Source organism: Abrus precatorius, unplaced genomic scaffold, assembly GCF_003935025.1.
Source record: "Abrus precatorius isolate BTA unplaced genomic scaffold, Abrus_2018 Scaffold2, whole genome shotgun sequence".
Taxonomy (NCBI): Eukaryota; Viridiplantae; Streptophyta; class Magnoliopsida; order Fabales; family Fabaceae; genus Abrus; species Abrus precatorius.
In genome coordinates, this window is record NW_020874362.1 from 8,296,237 (window position 1) to 8,312,987 (window position 16,751).

At 28.2% G+C, this 16,751-nt stretch overlaps 1 protein-coding gene across 2 annotated transcripts; it reads right to left on the minus strand.

The window, feature by feature from the left end:
- Positions 1 to 5,076: 5,076 nt before the first annotated feature.
- On the minus strand, positions 5,077 to 9,694 carry LOC113857852 (probable serine/threonine-protein kinase sky1). 2 transcript variants are annotated; one of them, XM_027490093.1, is made up of 4 exons: positions 9,185 to 9,694; positions 6,881 to 7,629; positions 5,764 to 5,811; positions 5,077 to 5,689 (listed from the first exon to the last, which is right to left on the minus strand). In XM_027490093.1, the coding sequence occupies exons 1-4, from the start codon at positions 9,390 to 9,392 to the stop codon at positions 5,369 to 5,371; spliced, it is 1,326 nt and encodes a 441-aa protein (XP_027345894.1). In that variant the 5' UTR covers positions 9,393 to 9,694; the 3' UTR covers positions 5,077 to 5,368. The 2 variants fall into 2 exon arrangements, with proteins under 2 accessions (XP_027345894.1, XP_027345893.1); XM_027490092.1 differs by having other exon boundaries at positions 5,078 to 5,689; positions 6,881 to 7,663; positions 9,210 to 9,694.
- Between the last annotated feature and the right edge of the window lie 7,057 nt (positions 9,695 to 16,751).

A 16,751-nucleotide genomic window follows, 5' to 3' on the forward strand; every position in this document is an offset into this window, starting at 1 on the left:
GATGAATCTATGTTACAATGAGAAATGAAAGAGGATAAGGATATGTGTGGATAGTTATAGAGATACATTGGGAGTGTGGAAGATAAAGCTGATTTTGAAATTTTGGGAGAAATAAGGATGGTGAATGATTTTCTTTGATTACGCATAATTATAAGAGTAAAAGCATCACAGGTCTCACACTCATTTCCTGACCTAAACTTCTGACCATGCTTTTGCTAAAACGAGTCGCATTGGCACACATTGTATCTGTGTTGCTACGACTAATTAGCAACTATCTATATAAATGAAGACCTCAAGGAATCTAGGGGCAATGAACGATTGAGATATGAGTCACGAATATTAAGAGTGACAATAGAATGAAATTATAATATCAATAAATATTGTATGCATATTTGTTGTGAATGTATTTGTTATTATTGACTAGTGGGTGTGATATTTGAAATATGTATGGTTTGGAACTATTGATTTGATCATGTTAAGTAGTGAGAAGAAAAACTCATCCTTACTAAACTTTTCAAGAAAGTAGGATGACTACTTCCTAGAGACCTATTAGATTATTTGAGTGGCTAGTAAACAGTAGATTAAACTATGTATTTAGAAAGTGACAATGTATTTGTCATTGTAAATTTGTTGTATATTGTAATGGCGAATTAGAAGACATTTTTACTTTAGAAATGACAATGGAGTATAATGTCCCTTTTGATTACCTTGTTAATAATAGGATTCACCATACTCTTAGATTATATATATATATATAGAGAGAGAGAGAGAGATAGTTAGAACACCTACAACAATAATTTTGTATGCACCTTCCACGATCATGACCACTTTAAAAGACCAATTGAATTCACTCAAGAGCAGGTGACTGATACAAAGGTTGTTGCTGACGCTGGAGATCTCTATGATAAGGACCTAATGCCGAAAGAGCTGGAAGAGTTAGAGAGTTAGTTTGAGGATGACAACTAGGATTGTGTTCTTAGTATTTTGGTTTAGAAACAAACTGCTCATTAAGACTTAAGACATTTTGATTCTTCTGTAAATTATGTAAATGGGTCATAATGTATTTTTGGAATCATAATCTGTAATTATTAAACTTTTATGATTGAACGAAAGTAAATATATGTATATCATCTTACAATTTTTATGTAAATTTATTCTATACGTTATGTCAGGCTAGTGATTTATTATTGAGTAATCTATAATATTTTATACTTGTTAAATGTTAATTAAAGGATTATTTGGTATTGGAATATAATTAGATAGAGTTTGAAATTTATTATTAAAAAAAAAATGTGAACAGTACCGTATGAACAGTGTCAATGAACAGTAAAACCTCTTGTGAATAGTAAAATCGCGTATAAACCGTGTATGAACAGTAAAAACTGCGTATGTACAGTGACTGCTGACATCATATATGTATACAGTACGCGTGCACAGTATTTTCTGGCGTGAATAGTGTCCTGAACAGTGTTTCCGGCATGAACAGTAAGGCGATGAACAGTAAATTTTGAAAATTTTCTATAAAAAAGGGGCTTCACATAAAATTTTCATTTTTTCACCCTTATCCAAGGTTCTTAAAGGTTCTAAGATTGTATACTACCATTTTCTCTTATATTAAACCCTCCTAAACTTAGATTTCTTTGCAGATCTGTGATTTTGGGCCCATTTTGAAGGATTTGAAGTAAGTTTCTTTAAGTTTAAAGCTAGATTTACCGTTTGTTTCTCTTCTTCTTCTCTTTCTCATAGAAGTTCATGGTGTTCTTAGGAGAAACTCCGTTCTAAAGCCAAATCTTTGGTGAATCTTGCTATAAAACAAGTAATATTCGGTAGATCTAGTGTGAATCGTCGTTCTGAGGTAAGGGGAGCTTACTTTAGCCTATAATCTATGTTTTGGACAGTTGATATATTATTACAAGAAGTTTTGATATGAATTTTGTTAGATCTTTTGAATAAAAGCTATTTTCTAAGCTGTAACTGTTGTTAATTGATTTAAAATGCTGAGATTTTGGCTGATCTATTATATACTTGCCTTAGCTAAGCTGTTACAATAATTTTGGCGGTGTGCATCATTCCGAAAAATATGTTTTGCATTATTATAGAGCCGAGTTACATGTTTAGGTGGGTAGACGTGTAACGGTAAGTTCATGCTTAGCTGCTGTGCTATGCTGTGCTGTGCTATCTGGATCCAAATACTGGAATGGGTCGCTCTCGGACCGGCTCGGTTCCTTCTGGATTACTTAGGCTGTGAAACTAGTTGGAAACCGTTTTCATGCTGTGCATTAGATGGGTTAGAAATGCATGGGGCTATTGCTGTGAGAAATATTTTGCTCTATATATATGATTTTATTTTATTTTTGTAAGCTCACCCTTGCATTTCTTTCTATGTCGTTGTGCGCGTGTGTACTGCGATGATCGTACGGTGGTACGTGAGCAGATATAGCAGGTGTTGCATCTACTTCACAAGCTGAGGGGCTAGTGGAGAAATGTTAGAAGCCGAAGTCGAGTAATATTGCATCTAAGTCCTTTTTCCTTATATTTTGAGATCTCATATAAAGGAAGCTACGTAGTATAATTTTGGGTATTTTGAATATTATGAACTAAATGTAATATTGTGTTGTTTTATTGGATATTTGTTGTAAGAAACTTTGTTTTAATTTGAATGAGAAGAGAATTTCATACTTATATTCTCTATTATTTATTTACCTTAAATAAGTATGTGATGTAGAAACAATATTCTCGATTCCTTATAAAAAGGGGTCCTGACACGTTAAACGAATTGATAGATGTTTATCTTTTATCATTTTGAATAATAGTATACTTTATAAATTAAGTAACAAGGATAAAAGTTTTAAATTTTTGTTAAATTTCATATTAAGATTTAAGATTATAAATAAATTCATTTTTATTTTTCCTCTTATATATATAAATTATTTCACAAATTTAATAATAAAATAAGGCCGTTACACAATCTTTAATTAAGAGGATAAATTTTAGATTAAAAGAGGAATTAAGGTATATAAGAAGAGAATTGAAAGAATTCCAACCTTAACACTTGTAATTATTGTTTCTTAAAACTTTGATTGATTAAAATTTTTATTCTCTATATTATTTACTTATTGTAGAATTTAACATTTTTACATAGCATGAAAGTCATTCCTTTGATTCAATTTGTAGTTCAAATAGTAGTAAAATTAAATATCGGTAATCCTCAAGGGAATAACACTGTATTCATTTTATATTGCTCAACATAATGGGCACACTTGTCAAATTTGCACAACAGACTCATTTTTAAAGATTATTTTTTTATACCTCCAAATTTTAATAATAAATACAAAAATACAAAATAAAAAAAAGTAAATTACATAGTAAGATTTAAATCATCAAGAATTTTATGTATAAGAAAAAATAGGAATAATTGAGGATAAGAGATCATAGGAAATTATATATTGACAAATAGTATGAAAGAGTATAAGGTAATTTATGTAACAAAACTGGAATGTGTCAAGTAAGCAGAAACTAACACATATCGCACTCTATTTGTATATCGCCCTTTAATAGGCACCACACACCAAGGGTAGCTAGATGTTATATCACTGATTGTGGAGCCTTTTCAACAATATTTTTCATTTCATAAATGTCATCTATTCACTAGACTTTACACCAAAGTGTAAAATTTTTGTTGTAAAATGTGTCTCACTTCAATGTGGTATCTATTACTTTAGCTTTATATAAAAATTTTACTGTAAAATTAACCTATTTCACTTTTTATTTTGAAACATTATTAATTTGATAATTAATTTTATAAAATTATATAGCTTTAGTAAAAAAAAGCCAAAAACCAAGTCCTCTAAAACTCGTAAGTTAATGCATAGTAATGGCCTTCTTATTTTGATGACAAGTAAATGTCTTATTTTGATCATTTTTTTTTACCTAATTATTTTGATATTATTTTATTATCATATATATACACATTGATTTTAGGAACATGTTGCATATCCTGTAAATTATGATACATTTCTTGTAACTCTTAAGAGATGTTGAATACTTTTACTCGATGCAATGACTAAAATTTGAAGATTAAATATAATTTGACATTGAACTAATATCTCCATGTGAAAAGTTTGTTTTAAAGTGTTGAATAAGGTTAGAGATGTCGGCATACTTGGATTGATCAGTTTTCTAATCTTAACTTGGATAAAAAGCAATTTAGAGAAAATCCCTTTTATATATTATTAATTACATCATCCCTTTGAGTGTTAGACAAAAGTTGATAAAATTAATTTATGATTAAGTTGGTTGCCTTAAATCTTAAGTAGGTAAAACCATAGTTAGAAAGTCTTACTTTCAGTTGATCCTTAAATGATTTGATTTTCTAAGTATCTAAAAACTATGTTTTTAGGTGTTCATTAATAATAAACTTTATTGACTTGACATATAGATAACTTTTAAATTTTAGTTTGATCTTTAATGTTCTAGCATGATTGGTAAACATTATCATTTTCTTTAAACTCATCTAACAAGCATATCATTTGAAAATATTTTTGTATAATAATAATAATACTAATGTCTACATGTTGTGATTGTTCTTATTTACTTAAATAAGATAATTTGATAGGTCAAAAAAATTTTAAATGACCTAAAATTTGGACATTTTTAATTAAATAATTATTTTAAAAAAAAATTAAACCTAACTTATTTCATAAATAGTTTAGGCTTGACTTTGCTACAGGTAAGGCCCTAATATTCAAATAAAATGATTTGGTGTATTTTCACACACATTTCTAAGGAACATTTTAATTGAATTTTGTTTTTTTTGGTTAAATTTTACGTCTTGACACTTACAAATCACTCGAGAGGCGTTCGCCTTTGTCCTTTTGGCAATCTATGAAGTTCCTTTGGCATTTTAATATTTTTATTTTTCACTTTACTCAAAATTAAGCCTGTAACATTTAGTTTACTAAAGATCAAGTTTACATAATATTTTCCACTTACTCACATAACATGGTTGTTTCATGTTGGCAACAAAATGTACTCACGTTAGAAACGTACCTTTGCATAACAGTGTTCAAATTAACATAAAGTTCCTTTCTCCTATCTTTGCAACTTGAATTGGGAGAAAAACATTAGACTTGACTTGGATGAATGCCATCATCACTTTAAATCATGTGGTAAATATACACACAAATTGTGTCAGATATCTCTGGATAAACAAAATTCTTTACTAATTTACATCTCTGTAGCAGTTAATCCAATAAAAAAATAAATCTTATTAAATTTGACCAAACAAAAGAAAAAGATCACAATCAATAGTCATTCATGTGGAAGGAGGAGGGTCTTAGAGGGTGTCTGTCAAATATCTTTCTCCCCTTCACTTTCCCACCTTGATTTTAAGGTTGCTCATCCCAACATCCACATTTTCCACACTAGATTCATTTCCCATTTCATCTGGAGTAGACTCCATGCCCTTGAACCATGGATGTTGCAGGCACTGCTGCGCAGTTGGCCGCTTCTCAGGCGCAAAATCTAGAAGTGGTAAAAGAAACTCAGAAAATTCATGAGCATCACTCTCTGCAAATTTATATCTATCAACCAACAATTTGTTAAGTGGCCAAAACTTTAGTCTTCGAATCCTTTTGAGATCCCCGTGTCTGTCAAAGAAATCCTTGGACTTTGCTCCAGCCGTGGCAATCTGCAACATGAAAGGTATTAGATTTGTGATAATAGTTATTTAAATAATATGCAGAGACAGTGAGAGTTTTCTGCCTTCCGGGGCATCTTTCCAAGGAGTTCCATCATCAGAGCAAGGTGATCCTGAAAACAAGACAGCGCAAAGTTTTACTATTCTAACATTTGGTAACTAGTAGCATGAATAGCCAAAAGAACAAAAAAAATTTCCACTTTTAAGATGAACCAAAGAATAATTCCAACACGATTAGTTTTAGTTAAAAAGCAATCAATAATACTAATAAAATACCAACCTACATAATTTCATCCAATACAAATATAATTTTTAGAAACAAAATGCCCATAAAGGAATTATCCAAAGCACATCTTTGCTAGTTCTTCTCTCACTAAGGTTGTGAAAGATAAAAACTATGTAGAAAAATGTAAATTTAGATTGATTCTTTAATACATGATCATAAACCCATCTGTGGATGATGAATTGTAATTCACTTTCAGTCATACAGAACCAAGGAACCAGCAACAGAAAGAATGCTGAAGTTTTGGGATTTGAGATAGATATTGTATAAATTCCAATCAAAACTATGTTCTGAAACCAAAATTGTCAAATGAAAATTTCTTTACTGTTACAAAGAATGTACAAATATATGCCAGCTTGACATCAAATGAACTGGTATGTGGTAACAATGTTAGCTTCAATGAATTCTGCTTTTAAGAATCTTCTTGTATTTATCTCATCATGTGATTAACATTACTCACATTCTACAGTAAAGTAATAATTCTTGGACTTAGGGTGCAGTTTCTTAGGCATTTTGCTTTTCAATCAAAATTAGAATTTCACCTGAAAAAAAAAGAGTGATCTAATAACATCTCTATTATATCATTTCAAGCAAAATCTTACCATAAGGTTTCTCTAGTTTGGAACCCTTAGATAACAGTTTTATATTCTTCCATAAGCATTTCATTCCACGAACATATGAGCATATTACATTTAATGAACACTCATGAATTCATTGGCCAAAATTTAAAACAATATAGTATATACGTAGTTATTCCTTGCATTAATAGCAAGAAAATATAAGGTAAAAAGCCTATAAGCTAACAATTATCTTAAATACAACCATTCATTAAGAAGATAATATATTAACATAACTTGAATCATTATCATAATAGTGTACTACTAAGAAAATTGTCATACCTCATCCTCACTAAAACCTTGTCCAACCTTGGGTGTAAACAACATATCACCAGTGGCAAGCTCAAAAGCAATACAAGCAAAAGACCACATGTCAACAGAGAAGGAATAACCAGCCTGGAGTATTACTTCAGGAGCTCTGTATTGTCTTGTCTGAATTTCTTCAGCAAACTGCTTATCAGCCCAACATGCATTTCCAAAATCAACGACCTTGCATCTCACATCAATCCCATCAATATTTCTATCAGATTTTAGCGCTTCTGTTCCTCCTATTGAAGCAGTTCTTCCAGATATTTTAGCAACTGCCCTCCTTGCTCTCCTTTTCAACTTTTTCTCAATAAGACTTGTAACTCCACCATTTATATTTCCCTCAGGCCTCTCTAATATTGGGGATAGTCCAGATCTAAGAGGGTCTTTGGCAGGATCAATGGTAGAAACCAGAAGAACATTTTCTGGTTTTAGGTCTGTATGGATAATACCATGTTCTCTATGCAAATAATCCAAACCAATCAAAATGCATTTGCAAATCTCCCTAACTTTATCCATTGGAAGGCCTTTATAGCGGCTATATTTGATTAGACGGAGCAAGCTATCTCCAAGAAATTCCAGCACCATGCAAAGGTGCTGGCCATTAGGACCTGTGTGCTTAAAGTGGTCAATCAATTGGACAACACATTTTGAATTCATAGCAGCACCATCAGCAAGGGATGAAAGAACATCAATCTCATGAAGGGCAGCCTGAGCAAATTGGGCTGCACTTTTCTGGAACTTGAGGGCAACATATGTCTGAAAATCACAAACTTGAAATCAGAAAAGTGTATGTTTTGGAAAAGTTAGCACTATCTGGGAGCAAAATCAAAGAGAACACACACAAGCCCTTATAGAAGATTTTTTAATTAAACATTAGATACATGAACAAATTAGATGACGAAAGGATAATACTTGGGTCTGGTTCTACATGGATATTGTGTGTGTGCGCAAGTTATACACATTAAGCTTCTATTTTTCTTCTTTACTTTTTTCTTTCTTTTGGTTCCTTTTTTTTCTAAATTTAAGCCTCTAGCCAGATCCTACAATAAGTGATTGAATGGTAGCACATGATCTGGATCCATGAGGAAGGGAGTGCATGTAAAAAAGAGTCTTAAGTACATTTGAATCTCAAAAGTGACCATGCACTTAGAGAGTAAAGTGCAAAGTTACAATGGTGGATTGAAAAATCTGTTATAGTTTAGATTGTGATACAACATCAAATGTATTAAAAACTATGAAGCGCTTAAAATCTACTCCATTAATTTTCCCATCATCGGATATAACTCTGTACTTTATTCTCTAAACTGCACCCCTCATTTTAGAGGAGCCAAATCTATCTAAACATTCAGCTCCACTGCATTAGATTTGAAATTCAGAGTGTGTGTTTCCATATGTAGCTCAGTGTAGGCCGTCCAATGAAACTGACACACACTCACATTAAAGAAGAACATAACACACAATTACCAAATCAGTATCATCCTAAGCCTAATAAAATCGAAGAGGTGCAGAGACACATTTATTGCTCCTCTACTAACAGATAAATCTATGCATTCCAGGTGGTCACATTTTATGGTGATCATTCCCCAATTATGTCATTCCAACGAGCAAGATTTTTTATGTATTTCTGACACATGATGGAAAACACATGCCACCAGAAGAAAACAAGATTGTTAAATATATTATAGCAGATGTCTGGACTCAATGCGCATCAAATCCCCAGAAGCTACACTGTGTAACGTTAAAGAATACGCACATTAAATGCATTTAGACGCGCAAGTAAATATGCGCATAATCTATAAAATCAATTCGATCCATTCAATCAAACAATACCCTTGAGACACAAACCGACAGCATAAATTATTAAAACACACACATAAGAACCAATAAACCATTGTTTATACAGTAAAAAGAAAGGAAAAACAGAAAGAGAAAAGCACCAGAAAAAAATAAACATTAAATAAAACATCCAATTACATTACATGTTAGAACTTACATGTATAAATTCCGGAACACTGACTCAACCAAAGAAAAACTTTGTAACCACCACAACAACATTCAAAGCAGAAAAAATTAAAACAAATATACCAGCACAGAATTAATTAACCCCCCCCCCCCTCCAATGCTCCTACAGATTTAAAACAGATAGTCATGATGATTGAAAGAAAATCGCCAACTTTTTCGCATTAAAACACAAATCACAGACCAAGAGAAAAGAGGCAATTCAAAACAACCCCTTTGGAAGCAAATAACCAAATAACAAAGAAAAATTAACAAAACCGAAAAAAGTGAGGATCAAACATACTGATGTGGTAGTATCATAGGCAAGCCAAACGGTTGAAAACTGACCCCAACCCAGTTTCCTTTGCGCTATGTACCTGCCGCCAGCGAACTGATCGCCGACCCTGACGGCGTGGTACCCTCCTTTCCGATAGGAATCAAACCCCTCATCGTCTTCTTCAGACCCAGATGAAGAAGAACACGACATCACCCTCTGATCTATAAAAAATATTTAACCTTTTGCTTCAAAAACTCGTAAATGACTCCTTTCTCTGTTTTGGCCACCACAAGTTCTGTTCTTTTTGTTTTTATTTTTAAACCTTTTCTTATTTTTCTTTGCAGTGAGAAATTGTGACTAAAATTGAAGCTTTTGTTTCGGAGGTAGGAGGGAGAGTCAGTGAAAGACTTGTGGTGTGTGTGTGGTCTCTCTTCAACAATCCTCCACTTTTTTCTCTCTGTTTTCTCCTTTTGCTTCTTGTAAATGTTTCTGCGAAGGAGTGTGGGCCTTGCATTTTCATTCGGGCCTCTTTTTCTCTCCTTTGTATTTGATTTATTAAAAAATACTGTTCTTTCTTTGTTTACTTTTACGCCCTTTGGATTTCATTTTGTTTAACTGTTTCAATGGGCATTTTGGGAATTGAAAATTTTAGGGATGTTATTTTAGGTGAAGAGGTGTAATCAGGGTCCTGAAAAGGGGTTGTGAGTTGCTGCCCTTTCCTGCATCACCCATCTGCTACCTATCTTTATACTTTTGCTCTTTTTATTTTTCTTGCTTTTCCTTTTTCCTTCAACTTCTTTCTTGCCATGTGCTGGTGCTTCTTCTTCAATACCTTGTTTAGTTGTTTTAGGGTGTGGATTTTCAATATTAGAACACCCTATTTTATGTTTGCTTCATCGCGATTAGTTACTGCCAAAATATGTTCATGGAACATTTCCATTCAAATGCTACTTAATTATCCTTATTTGCATTGAAATGTTACTTAATAATTTAGTTCTTTTATGTGTATTCAAGGATCACATTAAATAATTAATAAACAATAATTTTTATTAAAAATTACAATATTTTATGTCATCAATATATTCAATCTTATGATATTATATAATTTTTAATAAAAAAATTATTATACATGAACTTTTATTGGAATTTTTCTTTTTTACAAATATGTTAAATTATCCTAACTTTTATAGCAAACTCAACTTAAAAAAAAAAAAAGAAATAACTTTAAATTCACTTTAAAAGTGTGCATTATAAATGCAAACATACTCTAAATGTGTAATATTGCCAAGTCACACCAACTTGAATAAGAATTCCAAAAGGCAGTTTTAAAACTTGGACAAGCTCAACATTCTTCAAGTTTTTAGTGACTTTGCCGTGATTGGCAATTATTGCCTTCAGTTAACACAGAGTGTGGATAAGCTTTTAGTAAAGAATAAAGAATCTACTTACTTCATACTTGGTAGTAGTAACGTCAACTCGACCAATAATAGGTAAAGAATCTTTACATCCAATTTGGTCCCATAGTAACTTGAAGAGTAACTTCGGTGTTTAACCTTTAAAATGTAACATGGTTTACTAAGACCTAGCTTTTTTATTTTTTTATAATAAATTTTAGTTAATAATTAATAATAATTTAAAGACTACATTGTTAGATTTTTTAAAATTATATTCAATGTCCTTTTTTACCAGTTATTTTATCTATCCTTAATTATAGTTTGAAAGAATTTCACTGTCATTTTAAAGTATTTATTGTGACTTCACATCTTATATTTTAATTTAATTATTATTATTATCAAATAAAAAATAGTAATTTATATAAAAAAAATTTAAAAAAGAGTGATGATAAATGTTTTGAAATGACAATGTACTCGTTGTTTTTGTAAAATTTGGGCCTTACTGTTTTACAGCCATAAATTAAGAAATTAACAAATAAAATAAAGTAAAATAAAATTACGCTTGTAGTTTATTAAAAATTAAGATATGAATATAATAATAGTATTTTTTTTATATAAAAATTGTTTACATTTAATTATTTTTAAGAGTGTTTATTTCCAGTGAGATGAAAGAGAGGAGTAGAACTTTAAAGGAACGAGAGGGGAGGAAAGAGAAGAGATAAAAAAATAATTCTATTCTTATTTTGTCATTGAAAAAATAAATTGCAGAAATTTTAAACAATTGATTATTAAAATTTATTATTTTATATTAAAAGATAAATTATCGTACATAGCAAAATGTAAAAAGTTGATGAATTTCAAAATACACCCACTTTAAAGAATGAGTTACCCTCCTTAACATAGGTGAAGAGAGAAAATATATTTCACTAAAAAATAAAAATGTAAAATTATAAAAAAAAAATTAAAAATTCAGCCAAGGTTAAATTAAAAAATTAAATACTAAATACAAGAGCAGTACGTGACATGGTTAGCAAGATAACAACTTTTAAAAAAAGTTTTTATTTAAAATAAATTTACATATGTTTTATATAATATCTCAATATTTTAGTTAAAATGTGATATGATTTTGTTGTCTGTACTTTAAATTTAGGAATGTATGCTTCACACAGGCTACATTTATGTAAAGTGCAGTTTTAATATATTTTTTAAAATTTTAAAATTCTAGATTAAGCGATCACATTTTTTTGAAATTTGAAAAACAAACTATTATACATAACTATTGAAACTTTAAGTAAATGATGACTAAAATTTGGTAATCTATATTAAAAAATTATCTTATATAACAAGACAAAAAACCAATAAACTTTGATACGAAAAACTTTGAAAATGAGTTACACTCTTAATATATAATAGAGAATATATTTCATTCAAAAAAGGTTTATATGACATTTCTTGAGAGATAATAAATTTAGAAACTACCTCTCTTTTAAGATTTAGGAATCATAAATATTAAATTTTATGATTGAAGTCTTAATTATATTTTATGTTTTACGTGATAGGATAAAATGTTAAATGAAAAAGAGTTTAAAGACAGAGTTATGATCAAGACTAAAAATGTGAAAAGTCAGAGTCAAGAGAAAGAACAAAAGACGTCTAAAATTGAGTTATGGCCAAACTTCATACCTCACCTTATAAAATAACATTTATATTATAAACTAATTTAATTGTTCATACACATATAGTATGAAATATTAAAATATATTATAAAGATTAAAAACATAAAAATTAAAAATTTTCATAATAAAACTAATAAAATATAATACACTAATAAAAGCTAGATTAATTATAATGTATATTTCAATAAAAATATAATTTACATCTATAATATTATGTTTAAAAGATATAAATTTAAAAAAGTACATCCATATTATATAAATATATATATAATATTATGATAAATAAAAAAGAGTAAAAAAACATCCTAATGTTAAAAATAGATTTGTTATAATTAACTAAATCAATGATTGTAAAAGAGCATTTGAGAACAATAAAAATTTTGAGAATAAAAATGAACAGAAGCAACAGACTCTACAATTTCTATTGAAGAAAACATTTTCTATGTATAAAATTAAAGGTATGTAATTATTGAAAATTTTGATAAAAGTATCACAAACAATAGATTAAATATTATGAATTTTAAATAAACGTAAATATAAGTGTTTATATGTAAAAAGTTTATATGACGTAATAAACACAATTTTATAAATATAAATATAAGTATTTATAGAAAATTTTATAAGCTTATTAAGGTAATAAAAAAAATTGTATAAATGTAAAAATAAGTATTCACAAAAAATTTAAGAGATTATATAAGATAATAAAAAATTTAAGTTTTAATTTTGATTTTCAGTATTTAGAATGAAATTAGAAAAAGGTAGATAAAAAATAAAATCATTACAGTGAGAAAATATGTAATTAACTATTTTTAGATAATTTTAATTCTAAAAATACACTTCCCGCACGAGACTTTCGTTTATATCACTTAGGTTGATGAGTTGAGAACATTCCATCTGGGAATAATTTGTCATGTATACTTTTTAATATTAAAATTATCCAAAAATAATAATGTGTGAATTAACTTTCCTTCTTGCAATAATTTTACTTTTAACCTACTTTTTTTATTAATTTTGTTCAAAATTTTAGAAATAAAAGATGTTAATTAACTTTATTTTTATTACTTATATAAATTTTCAAATTCTCTGTGAATCTCTATATTTATATTTATAAAATTTTTCTTATTATCTTATATAAAATTTTAAATTTTCTATAAATATCTTTGTTTATATAAATTTTATAATATTTACTATTTTATTTCTCTTATTTTAAAATAAATCATATTTTAAATTTTTGTAATTTTATTAAATATTTATAAATTTGATATATATTATTTGTAGTTATAAAATTAAGCTAAAATAATTTTTGTAAAAAAATTAATTTTCAAATAAATTTATATTCTGTATATATTTATTTTAAAAAATATTTTTACATTTCACAAACTATTGATTAGTTAATTTAAGCATAATTAATTTAAGTGTGAGGTATGTACTGTCATACCCATAATGAATAAAAGAGAAGTGTCAAACCTAAACTACTGAGGAAGGTTGTGATCCATTCCTCAATTCTAGAAGATTCTTTTATTGATATATTAAGTTTACATTTTATTTCTTTATCTTTTAGATTTATTTTTATTTTTTATTATTAAAATTTATTTTTATTTGTACTATCATATATTAAGAGATTATGTTCTAAATAATTTTAGGGTCTATTTGGTCAACAAAATAAAATGGAAAAATATAATAATTTATCATATCATATCTTATTTTTAATATTTAATTATTAATAAAATATGATAGTTTATCCTGCTGAGTTATTTTATATTATCATTACAGTTTAAATTCCTATCTTAAAAATGGTAATAGAAAAGGATGATAGGTTAGATTATGTAACCTTTTTTTATTATATTTTTACTTATACTTTATACATTTTTTAATATTTTATAAAAATATTTTAAAATATATTTTTTTTATATTTTTATAAAAGAGTTATATGAATATTTTTTTATATAAAAATATTTTTTAAAAATCTATAATTGTTTTAGAAAAGTATATGTTTTAATATATATATATATATATATATATATATATATATATATATATATGTTATAATCTTTTGTTCTAATTATAATTTTTCCTAAAATAAATTTAATTGTAAATAAATTAAATAAATATTAATTTTAAAAATTTATATTAATTTTGATAAAAAAAGGTAATTTTTAATTTGAATTTAATTTATATTTTTTTTTTGTTTATCTCAAACACTGAAATGAATGACATAACGTTATTTGTTTTACTATGTTGATGTACATCAAATATAGAATAGAATAAGAATTTATCATTCTCGTCGTCTTTGACATAGAAATTTATATTATGCAAAACTAAAAAAAATCTCTTCAATAAAAATAAAATAAAATTGCAAAGAAGAATTATCTATGAATTCTTTACCTTTTACAAATATGCTCATTAAAAGATTTATATCCTTATGTTTTTTTTTTTTTTAAATAATTTGTTGCAATCTCTCTATTTATTTATACTAGCATACAAGCAATATAAGCCATTTATTATGAATGGTTAAAATAAAATAAACTATTAAATTAATTAATAAATTATAACTCTTTACTAATAATAGTAATTGTTATTTAAGCCACTCATAACAAATTTTCACCTTGACTTGAATTTCTTAAGCCATTTTGTTTCTATCTTTTAGCAATGATGCTACATTAACTTTGAGTGTTAACTAGCACTTTAACCAGTTAAACTCAAGCAATATTTAAATTTTATTGATAAAATAACTTTTGTCATTTCATCTTTTCTACCAATACATCACCTCTTGTTATAACATCATAAATAAAATGTATCATGACATCAATATGTTTTGTCCTCTCATGATGCATATGATTCTTAGTTAAGTAAATTGTGCTTTAATTATCACAAAATATTACATGTCGTTTTACTTATACCAAGATCACTAATAAGACCTTAAGTCGTAAAGTTCATTTTCATAGTTTGAGTCATAAATTCTCGTGACATGACCATGAACCTCATTTATTCCTCTACCAAATACTAATCTCATATTAGTTGAACCTTCCAAGTACCTGATAATCCACTTCACAATTTGTCAACGAGCTTTTCTTGGATTAGCCATATAACGACTAACAATACTCACTTCATGTGCAATATATGGTATAGTACAAATCATGACATATATCATACTTCCAACGACGTTAGAGTAACTTAAAATGAGCTACAAAAGGGGGTACTAACTGTCTTTACGTTGTGCATTCCAAATCCCCTTAGAACTTTCTCAAAATATCTCTTTTGAGATAAGCATAATCTTTGAGCTCTCTAATCTTGTATGATCTCTATACTAAGAATTCTTTTGTTGGACCCAATTCTTTCATTTTAAATTTACCACTTAATTGTATCTTCACCTTATTAATCTTAGTTGGGCACTTACATGCAATTAATATGTTATCAACATAAAGAAGCAAGTAAATATAAGAGTTGTCAGATAATTTATTATGATAAAACAACTATCATACTCACTTTTTATACACCCAATATCAACCTTGAATGAGTTAAATAGCTTATACCATTACTTGGGGTGACTGCTAGAACCCACATAAAGACATCTTCAACAAACACACATGGTCTTGTTTTGGTACAATAAACTCCTTTTGGTTGTTCATGTAAATCCTTTCCTCTAAATCACTATGAAGAAATTAGACAGTCTTTACATCTAGTTGTTTTAAATCCAAGTCATGTAGATACACCAAAACAAGAAGCACTCGAACGGAATTGTGTTTCATAATTGGAGAAAAAACTTCATTAAAGTCAATATCCTGTTTTATGTAAAGCCTTTTGTACAACATTGCTTTGAACCTTATTTAATCTCTTTTCTTGAATATCTATTTGCATCCCATAATCTTATAAGCAACTAGTTTCTCAACAAGCTCCTAAGTCTAATTCTTGTGGAAGGATTCAAGCTCTTCTTTCATGGCACCAATCCACTGTGATGCTTCATCACAATTAAATGTCTAATGAAATGATATGTGTTCCTCTTCATTAATGCTTTTGACCATTTTGAGTGCAAAAACAACAAAATCACCATACTTTTTTGGTGCTTTAATTTGTCTTCTTGGTCTATCTTTAGCCAATATATACTCAAGCTTTATTATTGTGACTTCATCATGTGTCTTCTCTAGATTATGTATAGATGTAAGCTTGGTTGACAACTTTACTTTTCCTTCCAACACCAAATCACATTCTTGTTGCATGAGGAGGGCACTTCTTCAATAAAAAAGAAAATAATTACAAAAAAGAATTCTATGTGAATTATTAACTCTCACAAATGTGCTCACTAAAGGATTTGTATCCTTATATTTTCTCTGAATGATTTGTTGCAATCTTTCTATGATTATGTATACTAGCATTTAAGTAATACAAGCTTCCGAGTGTGAATGATTACTATCAACTAAACCATTAAATCAAGTAATAGATTATAACTTTTTACCAATAATAATAGTAATTGTTATTCAAGCCGCTTATAACAATTATTT

Coding starts and splice junctions, on each gene's coding strand:
- LOC113857852 (XM_027490092.1), bottom strand. CDS start 9,392: ATGTCGTGTTCTTCTTCATCTGGGTCTGAAGAAGACGATGAGGGGTTT. Junction 7,664..9,209: donor CCTATGATACTACCACATCA/GTATGTTTGATC, acceptor TGTGATTTTCAG/ACATATGTTGCCCTCAAGTT. Junction 5,812..6,880: donor AAGGTTTTAGTGAGGATGAG/GTATGACAATTT, acceptor TCTTGTTTTCAG/GATCACCTTGCTCTGATGAT.